General features: G+C 34.4%; 1 protein-coding gene across 5 annotated transcripts in view; it reads left to right on the top strand.

Moving 5' to 3' along the window:
• LOC111317774 (DEA(D/H)-box RNA helicase family protein) overlaps window positions 1-11,341 on the top strand; it is a 30,820-nt gene extending 19,479 nt beyond the window's left edge. For 2 of the 5 annotated variants that reach the window (XM_022920175.2, XM_022920179.2), the window contains 8 exons: window positions 1,590-1,793; window positions 1,997-2,066; window positions 2,165-2,313; window positions 8,953-9,258; window positions 9,489-9,560; window positions 9,677-9,829; window positions 9,980-10,090; window positions 10,312-11,341. In XM_022920175.2, the coding sequence (XP_022775910.2) occupies window positions 1,590-1,793; window positions 1,997-2,066; window positions 2,165-2,313; window positions 8,953-9,258; window positions 9,489-9,560; window positions 9,677-9,829; window positions 9,980-10,090; window positions 10,312-10,770 (1,524 nt within the window). In that variant the 3' untranslated portion in view covers window positions 10,771-11,341. The remainder of the gene's footprint in view (window positions 1-1,589; window positions 1,794-1,996; window positions 2,067-2,164; window positions 2,314-8,952; window positions 9,259-9,488; window positions 9,561-9,676; window positions 9,830-9,979; window positions 10,091-10,311) is intronic. The other 3 variants (XM_089750862.1, XM_022920176.2, XM_022920178.2) reach the window with 2 other exon arrangements.
• Window positions 11,342-15,535: the final 4,194 nt, after the last annotated feature.

Genomic DNA, 15,535 nt, shown 5'->3' with positions numbered 1-15,535 from the left:
ATTTTTATCAACCAATGGCAGAGTAGATTCTATATATGAAGTATATTTAACAGGCATCATATCATTTGCTCTATTTATTACTATTAAACTAGAATACGAACATCTCTAGCTTTTTGCTTATTTCTTTTGGAATATGTCACTGCTCAGTGTTGACTAAAAGCATGGGTAAGACATAAATTTAAACCTATTCCATGTTTTGAATAACCTGGTGATTTAGCTTTTGAGTTTTCATATAACATTGAAATTCATTATATTCAGATAGAAAGTGTAATGTTTGTATCTTATTCGAATAATTAATTGATTGGGGTAAAGATGGAATTGGACTTGTTGATGAGTTGCTGAGGCTTGAGATATATGGATAGCAGTATGATTATATTTGGATGAGTTCTATCTTGTTTACAATGGAGTATAAAGGGGGAAAGAGCATCCTTTCTGGAGTAGTGGAACAGATGGTAATTTGAGGTCTTAAGTAGTCTTTGTTCGAAGTTCTTTTTTTTTTTCTTTTCCTTTTTGCTTTCCTACTTTTTTTGGTTCTCTATTTGTGCCATGTGTGAGTGGCACCCCATTTCTTTGGCTTAGGTATTGATTTATTACTTATTTCCCGAGCTTATCTCTGCTGTTCAAGTTCTTGTTTGCAAGCATTTGAGGTGAAGTCCAACAGTTTACATGAATCATTATAATTGTTTTCAGATATTTCAACTAAAACTTGCAAAGCTCCTATACCATTGACCTAAGCCTTATTCTTTAGCATTTGGTGAGAGCTGATTATTCCACTTCATGAAGACTTCACTTAGGGTTCCACTTGTCGGACCTGATTGCTTCACTTCTTAGAATATTAGTCATAATCATGATGGTGCTTCTGCCTCTAGAGAGGATTGTTAAGTTTGTTGACTTTCCCTACACTGATCTGTTTCAGGGTGCAGAACGAGTTTGGGAGTTGATATCAACTTTTCTTATTTTTTGGGTCAAGAGTTGATGTCAACTTGACTCTGCCTATTATGGTCCCATGAGAATACCATTTGTTGTGGTTAAACTACAGTTAGTTCATGGTCTGAACCATCATATCTAGTTTAAGCTTTATCGTTTATGGATTGGTGTTCAAATAATAAACTGGAAAAATGACAAATTTGAGATGAGATAAAATGTAAAATTGGGTTAGGTAATGCATCTGGTAAATTAACCTAAATTACTGGGAGCCCGGAAGAGCTATACCCTTAAAGAGCAATGCTACTAGTTAAGTGAATGGTTATAACTGAAGCAAGGGTCTGTCTAAGGGTGTGTTCGGATGTGGAATTTTGAAACTTTGAAGAATTTTGAAATGAGATGAAGAGATAAATAAATATTTATAGTGTTTCGATTTATTTGTTTACAGAAGAAGAATTGCTCATTATATGGAGGATCTAATTTCATTAGTTCTATTGGTCATGCATTTGACATGCAGTTTTCATCAATCTCTCTCTTTTCTCTTCTCTCATTGGTATATGTGCATTAGAAAGAAAGTCTTAAATGAAAAAAGTCACTCTTACTGCTTGCCAATTTGTGTCATTATGTTGATTAATGTATTGGTTTGTACATGCATGTCTACATAGAGAAGAGGAAGAGCTGGCCGAGTGGAACCTGGAGAGTGTTACCATCTCTATCCTCGATGCGTTTATGATGCCTTCGCTGAATATCAATTACCTGAAATTTTGAGGACACCATTGCAGTCTCTTTGTTTGCAAATCAAAAGTTTGAAACTCGAAAGTATATCTGAATTCCTATCGAGGGCATTGCAGTCACCGGAGTTACTAGCGGTAGTGTTCCATTTGATATCTTGGTTCTACTTTTACTGTAATATCAATCCCTTAGTAGAAAACAGCAATTTTCCACCTTATAAATTTTCAGTTTAAATAATTATTGAAGGCCCTATTTGCCACATCTGAATGAATGTAGACTGTTCTACATTTCTACATTGTACCCATTAACATTTTTATTTTATTAAAAACTGTGATTGTAGGTTCAAAATGCTGTTGAATATTTAAAAATCATTGGGGCCTTGGATGAGAGTGAAAATCTGACCATTTTGGGTTGGTGGACCCTTATTTTTGCTTTTCCATGCTGATGCTCTTTAGTTTTGGTAATTGATTTAAAACAGTGGCCTCATTTAGTTCAACTTGCATGACAGGGCGTTATTTGACTATGCTTCCAATGGAGCCAAAACTTGGGAAGATGCTCATCCTTGGTGCTATTCTTAATTGCCTGGATCCTGTATTGACTGTTGTTGCTGGTCTTAGTGTTAGAGATCCATTTTTGACACCATTAGACAAGAAAGATGTATGTCAACTTTGCATTTACCCTATCTGTCTTTCTTAAGATTGTAGTCTCAGCATGAACCGATTATCCTTTACTCTTTCTTTTTGGTTGAGTCTCTGTTTGTTTCAATTGATTGCATATCTATTGGTAACTTTTGGAGAGACAGATGGCCATTTGATGTTTGAACTGGTTTAATAGTTCTGGATGGGATGGCTGGAATCTACCTAAAGGGCCCGTGGTTGGCTTAACTTTGAGAAAACTAAATTTTAGGGTTTAGAGTGGCATAAACAGTTTTAAATTATAGCTGTAAGAGTGCTAGAACTGATAGAGTTTTTGTGGAAAAACTAAGAAATAAAACTGTGTGAAAAACTAAGAGTAAAACTGAATGTATATTGAAAAATTGCTCATAAAGAATTGTACAAGCACTTTAGGTTTATATACAGCTAATTAGTGGGTAAATTAGGAAACTAAATCTTCCTAAAAATTGATACTATAATTGAGGGATTTTCTATTCTAATTTTTTGTCCTTAATTCTAGAGATACAAATATTTAATTCTAGAGATACAAATATAAATATACAAATTACAAGATTACAATCAGTGGTAAATAAATGTTTTCTCACACTCCCCCTCAAGCTGGTGAATAGGTGTTTTTCATTCCTAACTTGGAAATAATTTCTTGAAATGTTGCACTACTAAGACCTTTAATCAACACATCTGCAAGTTGACCATTGGTTGATACATATGGTGCATAAATCAATCTGCTGTCTACTTTCTCCTTTATGAAATGTCAGTTTACTTTATTTTTTTTTGTCATGTTGCACAGGATTATGTGCAATATTTATTGCAGACTTGTTATCATAGTAGAGTCTCATTGGTCCATCCCACTTGATCTTCAAGTCTTCTAGGATAATCTTTAACCATAGTAGTTCACAAATTCATTGAGCTATTGCTCTGAACTTTGCTTTAGCACTTGATCTTGCCACCGCATTCTATTTTTTACTTTTCCAAGTCATAAGATTACCACTTAGGAAAGTGCAGTAGCCTAAGGTGGATCTTCTATCAGTTATTGAACTTGCGTAATTAGCATTTGTATATGCCTCTAGAACCAGCTCCAAATTTCTTTTGAATAAGATACCTCTCCAAGGATTGGCCTTCAAATAGTGCAATACACGGTAGACAGCTTGTAGGTGCACTTTTTTAGGACTATGCATAAATTGACTTATCACACTCACAGCATATGCTATATTAGGTCTAGTATGTGAGAGATAAATGAGTTTTCCAACTAATCTTTGGTACATCTCTCTATCTATAGCAGCATTTTCATTAGTTTTTTCAAGTTTATGATTAGGATCTATAGAGGAATTTGCAGGTTTACATGCGAGCTTCTTAGTTTCCTTCAGAAGATCCATCACATATTTTTGTTGTGAGATGAAAATACCATGCCGTGAGCTACTTCAATTACTAGGAAGTACTTCAATCTCCCTAGCTCTTTTATCTCAAATTCTCTAGCCAAACATTGTTTTAGAGATTCTCTCTCTTTTCATCATCTCTGATTACAATTATATCATCAACATACACTAATAGAACTATGACTTTCCCTGAATCAAAGTGTTTGATAAAAAATATGTGCTCTCCTTGACTTTGCTTATATCCAATTGCTAGGATCACTTTGGCAAATCTCTTGAACCAAGCCCTAGGAGATTGTTTAAGGGCATATAAAGCCTTTTTCAGCTTGCATACTTTGTTTGCTTTTAGATGAGCTCCAAATCCTGGTGGAACCTTTATATATATCTTATTCTTCCAAATCACCATGTAGAAAAGCATTCTTTACATCAAATTTTTGAAGTTGCCAATTGTAATTTGTAGCCAATGATAACAATATCCTAATTGTATTCATTTTTGGCAACTGGAGCAAAAGTTTCTTGATAATCCACTTCATAAGTTTGAGTGTAGCTCTTAGCCACTAACCTAGCTTTATAACTTTCAACAGTACCATCCGCCTTGTATTTTACAATGAAAACTCATTTACACCAAACTAGATTTTTTTTTTAGGCAACTCTACCAATTCCCATGTCTTATTTTTCTCTAAGGCCTCCAATACTTTTTTTATAACTTGCCTCCATTTCTCACTAGATGATGCTTTGGATAATGTAGTTGGAATAGAAATAGTATTTAGGCTCACAAGAAGAGTTTTGTGGGATGGTGAAAATTTTTCAAATGATACAAAATCAGAGATTGGATATAGTGGATGCTTAGTATATTTTTTGGTTCCTTTCCTAATGGCAATAGACAAATCATAATCACTACTTATAGTTTTAGGAGATTCATGCTCATTTTGAGAAACTGAGTAAAAGACTATAGTTATCTCATTTCCAGAGTTAGGATTAGGTTTTTGGACTAGCGTTGGTTCAGGATCTGGAACTTTCCTTCTTGAGTAAACCTATAATTCCTTCATAGAATCAAGAACAATATTTTTCTTTGTCACATTTTTTGTGTTTGGAATGGGTTCACACTCAAATTCAGTGTTTAACTTGGGATCAAGAGAAACAGGTTTCGACTTAGAAGAATTAATGGGTGAAAATGTTGAAGAAGAGGACAAATCAAGCAAAAAAAGTCTTTATCCTTATATTCCATGAATGAAGTCTCCCTTTGAAGATAAGGTTGAGTAAAAAATGGTTTACTTTCTTTAAAAGTGACATCTATAGATAGAATTTTTTGGTTGGAGGATGATAACACTTATACGCTCTCTGAGTTGATGAATATCCCACAAAAATGCACTTAATTGCTCTAGGATCCAACTTCCCCTTATTGTGACTGTGAACATTAACAAATGATGTATAATCACATATCTTAGGTGTGAGGTTGTTTGTGGTATTAAAGTTGGGATAGAATTGTGAGAGTAGTTCCATAGGAGTTTTTAATCCCAAAATTTTTGAAGGTAACCTACTTATAATATGTGTGGCTGTTCCAGTAGGATTTGGGTGCATTTGCTTGAAAAAGTAAAGCTCGGGCTGTGGCTAGTAAATGACTGTTTTTCCTCACTGCCACACCATTCTATTGTGGATTATTAACACAAGATGACTCATGGATAATCCCTTCCTTTTGGAAATAGGTAGATAAACTCTGGTTGAAATAGTCTCTTGCATTATTAGACCTAAATCTCTTGATTTTCACTCCAAACTTATTTTGGATCATGTTTTGGAAGCTTAAAAATATACTATTCACATCTGATTTGGATTTAAATAAAAATATCCAAGAGAGTCTGGTACAATCATCTATGAAAGAAACAGATCACCTTGCACCCGAAATGTTAGGAATTGTAGAGGGACCTCATATGTCACTATGAATTAAGTAAAAAGGAGTAGAACTTTTATTTCTAACTGGAAAAGACACACATTACTGCTTTGCAAGTTCACAAACATCGCAATGAAAATTTTCGGCATTTAATCCAAACAAAGAAGGAAACATGTTTTTCAAAGTTCCAAAAGAAGGATGTCCAAGTGGAAAATGATAAAGCCATATTTAATCTTTATTGAGGGATTTTTCAGAAAGAAATGAAAGAGGTAAACTATTCTTGATATTACTTGTGTTGTTTGATGTCTCAAGATAGTATAGTTCATCTTTCTCCTTAGCAAGTCCAATCCTCTATCTCGAACTCTGATCTTGAAATTCACAATAAGAGGGATAAAAAGTCACTTTGCAGTTCATATCTCTGGTAAGTTTTTGTATAGATATCAGATTAGTAGATAATCCAGGAACATGAAGAACATTTTTAAGAACAAACGAGGGATTAATTTGAACATCTCCTAATCCTGTCATTGTTGTAAGTGAACCATCTGCAATAATAATTTTCTTATTACTAGGACACATGGTATATGTACTAAACTTCTGTGAGGAATGTGTTATATGGTTTGTGGCTCTTGAGTCAATAACCCAAGAACTCGTAATAGGCTTAATCGAGAGATTTAATCCATGATAACCAAAAGCTTTACTTGAACTAGAGATTTGACCCAAGGAACATATCTCAGTAGGCTTTTCAAGGGTTTTCAATAGGCTTATCAGTTTCTCAATCTCTTTTGTGTCCAACTCTCCTTGTTTCTGAGAGATCTGTAGTACTTCGGTGATTTTTCTAGTTGACACTTCCTCAAATTGGGTGGTAGCAATATATTTCTTTGAACTAAAACAAGTCTTAAGATATAATCAGAAATGACTCTTAGCAATGAAGGCTAAAGAAAGGAAAAATAAAATGGCTATGAAGGCCTTAATAGGGTTCGGCAATGAAGGCCTAAAATAGAAGTCAACAATGAAGGCTGAAAATTTTGCTTCTCAAGAAGAGCCTAAAGTTCTGATACCATATGAAAAAACTAAGAAATAAAATTGTGTGAAAAACTAAGAGTAAAACTGAATGTATATTGAAAAATTGCTCATAAAGAATTATACAAGCGCCTTAGATTTATATACAATTAACTAGTAGGTAAATTAGAAAGCTATATCTTTTTAAAAATTGATCCTATAATTGAGGGATTGTCTATTCTAATTTTTATTTTTAATTCTAGGGATACAAATACTTTATTTTAGAGATACAAATATAATATACAGAGTACAATATTACAATTAGCTGTAAATAAGTGTTTTCTCTCGGTTTTTAATAGCAGTAAGTGCATGAAAACAAGAAAAGAAAAAGATTTTCTGACTGCAAATAAAAAATAAAAATATAAGATTAGTAGTTGATAAAAAGAAAGTTGATAATGTGTAAGTGGATTACTTAAAGATTGATTGTTTGACCAAACAGGATTTATCATTTTATTGTTTGTTTAAATAGAAGAATCGGATGTGATTGCATAATAAAGTACTAGTAAACCTCCTGTTATTGTGCTGGTAGCTGCTTATGTTGCCTTCTCCTTTTGGTAGTTACCATCATCACTACTTGATTGATCACTTAAATGTAAGCAGAACATATCACTTCTAAAGGTCTCAACCTAAGGAGCAAAGAAGCAATTTAATAAGAGCAGAGTGAACAAACATCTATTGAGCTTCCAACCAAATGCTGCTCAAATAAACATTACTTCACTGAACCAAATATTGATGTTAGAAAAAACTCAGAATAAAACGAGAAGACTGTAACTAGAGAAATGCAAAATGAAACAATGAGAATAACCAGAGAAACACACACAACAATTGGATTGTAACTTGTTATTCCCAAGGTGGTGCATCATTTCCCTATAAATGAAAGGTGAGGAAAATCTTATGCAGACAACATGAACTTCATATCATGTTGAATGGTCAGAAGCTCAATTCATATGGTGTATCTAAGAAATTTAGTTTGACTTAAAATGTCGTAGCTTTATGATTTATTAATATTTGAACTGCAAACAGTCTACCAAAACCAGACAAGTGTGCATTTGTTAAAATTTTCCTTTTAGTTATATCCTAAGAACTTGCTGTTAATCATTTGGAAAGTTGTTGTTTAAGCTTCAAATTTGAATAACAAAGAAGAATTTTAAGGCTTCTTATGACGGCCATGGCTTATGAAGTTACAGATCCACTTGGCTAGTAAAGTCTTTTGCTCTTGATTAGTCCATCTTTGTTTTTGGTACATATAAGTCTGACAGGAGATGGGTAACAATTGCTAGGCCGATACTGGGTTGTTAGTTATTTATAGGAGATAAATAGCTGCTAAGAACTTGCCAGTCTTTTGTATGGATTGATCGTCAAGCAGTATGGTGTTTTGCTTTTGACTGTTTTTTGCTTTTTAATATTTTAAAAGTCAATTGATCAACTGTGTAGTAAGTATTATTAACAGGACCCTTAATGTTCAAATGAGTTTAAAAATTATAGAGGGTCCTTCTGACGAGCTGTGAGGTAGTGTCACAAATGAATGAAATAGGATGAAGTAGGATTGGCAGAAAGGACTGGAGCAGACTCTAGTTCATGGAGTGCTATGACACGTGGGAAAGATAGTAAGCAGAAAGTGGGTAGTAGGAATAACAACTCGGGAAGAAATATCCAGAGCTGCATGTGGAAAATAGGAACAAAAATATGGTGTGGCTGGAGTGGTGTGTGGGAAGGGGTAAACTAGTACTGGGAAGAGAATAGAGATTATTTGTATGTAACTTGCTTGCTCCACAAAATTGAGTATTGTAGACCTTATACATAGATTAGAGCTGTAATTATATAGCCAATAGAAAGATGCCAACCCATTTCTCATTAAAGGGGTGGAGAATGAATTCTGAAGTAACGGTTAAGAAGAAGGAATTCTCTGGTGACAGTTAACAAATGTGGTGGAAAACCATCTGTGGAATAGGATACATGGTAGGAACTCTTATACTCTAGAGAAAGGTTAAGAAGAAAAAGTTTTATCAACTCCATACTGAGCCACCTAGGTAAACTCTATGAGATGCCATGATGCGTAGTTAACCCAAAAACCTTGCCACTTGCTCCAAGTTTAATCCACCAGCATGGTTGCGAGTTAAATTCCAGCAAGACATGCTTAGGAACAATTTTAAAGTAGTAAAACCATAATTGTCCAAAAATCATCTACAAAGTAAAATAACCAGAAGACTTGGAGACAGAATTACATTGAATGAATGTTAAAGGAACTTGCCAATAAAGCTCCTAATATTAGACTGAATATTACAATCTTTTATCCTCCTTGCAGCTTGCAGAGACTGCAAAGTTGCAGTTTTCCCGTGATTACAGTGACCACCTTGCACTTGTTCGTGCCTATGAGGGCTGGAAAGAAGCTGAGAAAGACCTTGCTGGATATGATTATTGCTGGAAAAATTTTCTTTCTGCACAATCAATGAAGGCCATTGATTCACTTAGGGTGGAGTTCCTTTCATTGCTCAAGGGTACTGGTCTTATTGATGGCAATGCAACTAGCTGTAATACCTGGAGCTATGATCAGCATCTTATCCGAGCAATTATTTGTTATGGGCTGTACCCTGGCATTTGCTCTGTTGTGGTGAGTTTTTAGTTTATTTCTCCTTGTGTTTTTTCAATTAACTCCAACCTCATCAAACTGGGGGAGCTCGTAAGGTTTACTTGGCATTCTGATTAAGAGAACTTCACAAGGATAATCCTCTGCTTTGAGCTTAAGAGACCGAATGATTTTGTTAACTGTTTCCTTTAATTTGCAGTTCGTATTCAGTTTCCCTTTTTTTTAATTTTTTAATAATTTTCCATAATTATTAGCCTCATGTGCAGCATAATGAGAAATCATTTTCACTAAAAACTATGGAGGATGGGCCGGTGCTTCTATACTCAGTAAGTGTGCTTCGAGTTATTGATTTTCTGCTGCTAATTACTCTATCAGTAAGTTAGTCAGTGTACTCGGTTTCTTTTGGTATTAGTGTTCATGTGATAATGTAAATTTTTCATAGAACTCCGTTAATGCTCGGGAATCTAGAATTCCATATCCTTGGCTGGTTTTCAATGAGAAGATAAAAGTGAACTCCATTTTCCTGCGGGATTCAACAGCTGTGTCTGATTCAGTACTTCTCCTATTTGGTGGTAGCATCTCACGAGGAAATGTTGTAAGCTCTCTATAATTACTACTAGATTTTGTCTCTTCAAGTCATATGTTCTCTATCTATTTTTCTTTTGTTTAAAATTTTTTTAATGGCTGCAGCTTGGTGGAATTATTTTCATAGTGGTTTAGTGAAATTATGTTCTTGCTCTAACAGGATGGACACTTGAAGATGTTGGGAGGCTATTTGGAATTTTTCATGCAACCTGCTATAGCAGAAAATTTTCAAAGCTTAAGGAGAGAATTTGACGAGCTGATTCAAAATAAAGTAAGTTAAACTCAGAGAGACAAACCAATCTTGCCTCTGCTGGTGCTATTCTGCTTATTTTGTTTCTGTTGTCTCCTTTATTTCCTATGGAACTTTCCCCCCTATGGCAAAATCTTTGAGCTCTTGCTTGAATATAAACATCTTCCATTCTGGCTAATTTATAGATCTTAACAATTTTAATAAATTCATTCCTGCTAATCGACCATGGTGAATTTGGGCAGTTACTGAATCCCCAAATGGTCCTACATTTCCACCACGAGCTCATTTCTGCTGTTAGGTTGCTGGTTTCTGAGGATCAGTGTGATGGAAGATTTGTATTTGGCCGTCAGGACCTTAAACCATCAACAATGCCTGTTATGCCACCACAGCCTACTTTGGTTTCAAGGACAGAGAGTGGGCCGGGAGGTGATAATTCTAAAAGTCAGCTCCAAACACTGCTCACTAGGGCAGGATATGCGGCGCCAACCTATAAGACAAAGCAATTGAAAAACAATCAGTTCAGAGCCACTGTCGAGTTCAATGGTATGCAAATCATGGGGCAGCCTTGGAACAACAAGAAGAGCGCAGAAAAAGATGCTGCAGCTGAGGCTCTGAAATGGCTGATCGGTGGTACCCAGACGGGCCATGATTATTTCAATCACATGTCGATGCTGCTGAAGAAAAGCAAGAGGGATCACTGAACTACAATGGCTCAGTTTCCTATTCAGGGTTTTGTAAAGAACCATGCCAACAAATGGGGATGTAACCTTATTGTTCATCTGTCATGGTTAAATTGTCCCTTTTACTGGGTAAAATGAAGTAACAGCATTGCCGCATGGAAAGCCAAAAGTTTGACCACAATTTTGAAATTTCTATGTCGCTGCCGTCATACTGACATTTTTACTAACAAAAGCTATCTCATGGTGGAGTTTTTATCTCCGCGTGTGACCTGGAGGCAGCTTACTAACCAAGGCCAAGGGGATGAAGATTATCGCACACTTCATGGTGCTAATCTTAGATTAAGGAGTCCATTACGATTAGTCTCTCTGACACAACAAAACTTGTAGTACTGATATGGGTCAGAAAGTGTATATAAAGTAGGAAAGTTGTTTAGATATTTGACAGCACTTAATACTCAGAATCATATTGTTTTTTTTTTTTTTGGTTACAATTATTATCTGTATATAATTTGATAAAATATTGTTGCTAGGTTTGTAATTCGTGAGAATTACTCGTCTCATTTTTATTAATTCATTGTGTTAGTTTTCATTATGAGAGATAAGTATATTTATTTCCATTTTGTGCTAGATTGGTGCCACTTAAGCTTGTTCGGCATGGGGCGCTCTTTCCCCCTGCTGTGGTGTAAGGTTTTTTGCACTAACCTTTCAGCCCTCTCAGATTAGAACTTTATACTACTGGAAACAAAACCTGAATGAACTTTGTGGTAGTGCTAGTCCAAGTGTTCCCCGGTGGTGGAAAGGTAAGTTTTGGTTTTACGTTTAACTTGGCTTTCTTTAAAACTTGATTGGCGTAAGTTTATTATTGTGGGAATGTTTGAAGCTGAAGTGGATTTTGCCATGGATTCTGGTTGGACTTAGGAGCAAGACGCAAAGATCCTCCCTTGTTTCTTCAAAGAGTGTTTTCTAGATAGAAATCTTTGTTTGAACCTGGAGTGAATAAGGATAGTGAGTTTGAAATCTGATTTAGGTAGATGGTAAAAGAGTGACGAAAGGAACAAATGGAATTTGACTACCAGAGTTAAAATTTATTTGTTCCCTTTCCCATGTCGCGTTCAATCATATTTTTTTAGCAGAAAACTACAAAATATAAATCACAAATGGTTCATGGCCTAATGGGTAAGTGATGTAACCCCAAGAACGACAAACTTGTTAAATTTGTTTATCTGAATCTTTGGTCAATAACGAATTGCCAAATATATGTAATAAATTACTCCTACAAGAATCAATCATTCTGGAGACTTTGTTGGGTGCACTTCATATAATGAAAACTTTGTTTCTAAACCCAGTTCCCTTCCCAGATCTGAAAACTTGAGAGGTCATTGATTTTTTGGTTGAATGGATATGGAACCTAGGGAAACAAAGATCAAAGAAAAAAAGGGAGGTTGGCTAACAGAACTGTGTCCATGGTCCAACCCATGACCCAAATTTAGTTGCAGCAGCATGTCATGTGATTGCCATAAGAAAGTGGAGTATAGAAGTCAATATTTATTTTGTTGGAGTTAAAACTGCTGACGATGGGTCTTTGATCATATTATAAAAAAAAGTATACTCTGCAATTTCAATTTCCTTCGGGCCAAGTTTTCCACGTCTTAACTTAAGGAAACCATGATGAAACTCCTTCAAATCAGAGCATACAGCTCTGAAACCTTTAATTAAAAAGCCCTGAAAATTTTCTATAAAATCCAGCAAGCCAAATGCCAATATTTTTTGTAGAAGCATGCGTTGGTATACAGTAATAGGAGTAGTATAATTTAATATAATAATAATTTTAAGAAAAGTAAGAGCGTCCACGAATTGCGACATCGATTTTGCTGTGGGGGTGCAGTGTAGGGCTTGTTTGGGTAAATAATAAGTAATAATTTTGAAAGGAGAGGAATCTGGGCAAGAGACGGGCTGGGAAGGGCTTTTCCTTGCAAGTCTAGATTCCTTGGAACCGTAAATTTGGGCTTCATTAAATTAAGATTTGCCTTGCTGGGTATTAGACAGGAAATTGTAGCAGAAAGTTAGAGCTGCTATGTGTTATTGTCTGGAATATTAGATTTTTTTGGTTCTACTTTTGTATGTTAAAATTGTTAGGTTGGATTGCCACAAAATTTAGATCCCCAATGTGATGCCAACGCTGTGTCATTGCCGGAGTGTCGGGCCTGAAAGCCAATATGGATTGTGATATGAGTATAATTGATCCAGCTCAAATCGATACAGTATTAAGTGTGATTTCGAATTCGAATTTGATCTCGATTCGAAATTTAATACTCAAAACTTGACTTAAACTTGATCGAGTTTTATTTTTTTAGCTCGAGCTTAACTCAAGATAAAAATTGAGCTACTATAACTTACTTGATTAGACTCGATTAATATGTAAAAATAAATTCAATTTTTATATTCGATAAAAGCTCGATTATTTATGCTCGAGCTCAAGTTCAAGTTCAAGATATTTTATTAATTAAAATAAAAAATATATTTAAATATAAAAACTCGATTAGGCTCGAGAGTTACTCAAGCCGAATATAAGAATACTTGAACTTGGCTCAATCGATGTATCGAGCTACTTGAGCTCGAGCTTGACTCGATAATAATCGAACCGAATTCAAATTTTGTTCAAATCGAACCCGAGTAGCTTACGACTACTAATGTATCATTTACACCCATAGATTGTAAATTTTAAATTGACCTAAAGTCAAAAATATTTTGTTGTTCGCTCAACTGGAATTGACAAGAGTTGGCTTGAAGACCCTTTTTATTGTTTCACTTTTCAGTTCAATTTTGAATGGATAGTTCTTGCAGTTGCAAAAATGGAAGGGCCACCATTTTTTATTTGAATTTTCGAGGGCAATTAACTTAGGGCTAAAAGCTAGAGTTGGTCACTTTTCGCAACTAAACCTTTTTAAAATATGGGGTATGCGGTAGCTTTGTTTGGCGATCATGCTGTATCTTTCATCTTTCAACTTTGATGGATGGAATTGCTCTGTTAGTTCACCAAATTTGGACATGATTTCTTTAAAGCTTTAATAGTCAAAGGACTTAGTGTAATGTCATAACGTATAGATTCGTGGATCTACCACTAGACATGGATAAGAGGAGTTACCACAAATCTTTTTTGTTTGGGTGTGATTGGTCACGTGATTGAATCTGATCCATGAAATCAGATTTAGGTTTGGGAGTATGGTTACACGTGAGGAAGGTTATAGCACCTGCACAATGCCTTTCTCAAATATGATACCAGTTTGATTCCAAATTAAACAAGCCTTAAAAATGTTTATGCTTTATCGAAATATTAAATATTGAAAATTAGTCTTAAAGTTGTCCCAAAGTTTGCTAATAGTTTAAGATAATTCTCTCACCTTAGAAGTATTCATAGAGACTAGTGTCCTACTCTGAAGAGGTTCCATCGTCGGATTTATTAAAATATCTTATTCAAGAAAATTAGTAAATCTCTCGATAATTTGGCAAGATTTTATTGTAAAAAGATTTGTAAAAACCTTTGAGAATTTCATTAAGTCTCCCAATAGTTTGGTAAGACTTAATTTGAAGTAATCCTCAAATAGTTTAAAGGATAAAATTATTTTTTATTTTTTATTTTTTTTAAGAAAATGATTTATGAAAATTTTCAATAGTTTGGTGGATTCCATTTTAAAAATTAAATCCATAAAAATTTTCTAGTAGTTTGGTAGAATTCATGAATTTATTTCGTAAGATTTTTATTTGAAATTCTATTTTTATTTTTTTTTTGCTTCTTTTGTTTTTCAAAAAGAAAATATTTTTTATTTTTTATTTTTTTAGAGAAAAAATAGTGAAATTAAATAAAAAACAAAAAATAAAATAAAAAATTAAGACAATAAAATAAATAAAAAATTAAATGGAAAAATAAAATGAAATGAGAAAGGAAAACCTTTCGATCGGGTCAGGCAGAGTGTGAGTTTGCGAGTGGGTCAACGTGCGGATCTTGGATTATCCAAAACGACACCATTTTGGGTTGCTATGAAAGTTACCTCTTAACGTTTTTTGCTTCAGAAACCTCTGCCTTTTCTCTCTCTCTAACCTTGTTTTCTCTGTCTTCTCTCTAGGATTTTAAGAACAGCCCAAGAACATCACCCGAAAACTAAAAAATGCCCGCTGATTTTTGGAAATCTGGTCGAAAAATTCAAATCTTGGTCGAAAAACTCGTCAAAAAATTCATGTTCATACCCAAAAACCTAGTTTTCTAGAAAAAATTCCAGAAATTCCCATTTTTTAAAATTCTTCCAAGATCCTTGGAAAAACTTAAACTTGATCCAGGAACTTAAATCCTAACCAAAAACCTCAAAACAAACCCAAAATTTCAAAAATCAAAACCTTAGAAATCCATTGCTGCCTAGAAACTGTCTCCAACATAACAGTATGATTTTCACCCAAAATTTTCCCCCAAATCCATTCACTATGTGTGTTTTTTGTAATGTTTATGCAATTTATAGGCAGCTTTAGAACAAATTTAAGAAATGGATAGAATCACTCTCAGGCTTGAATCCTAGAATTAGATTATGCCCGAACCCCAAATTAGGTTTAGGTTCCTTACTGATTTTGTGGGTTGAATCTGTAACCCCGATTATGCAATAAATCCTTTGACTGAGTTGAATCTTTTTTATCAGACTTCAGTTTTCTAAATCCCCGCTAGATTCGAAACAAGAAAAGAAAGAAGAACGAAAATAAAATAAAATAACAATAATAATTATAATGTAATAATAATAAT

This window comes from Durio zibethinus, chromosome 2 (genome assembly GCF_047325235.1).
Source record: "Durio zibethinus cultivar Kanyao isolate XHJ-2024 chromosome 2, ASM4732523v1, whole genome shotgun sequence".
Lineage (NCBI taxonomy): Eukaryota > Viridiplantae > Streptophyta > Magnoliopsida > Malvales > Malvaceae > Durio > Durio zibethinus.
The sequence above is the reverse complement of the archived record's forward strand: the minus strand, read 5'-3'. Positions and strand labels throughout refer to the sequence as shown.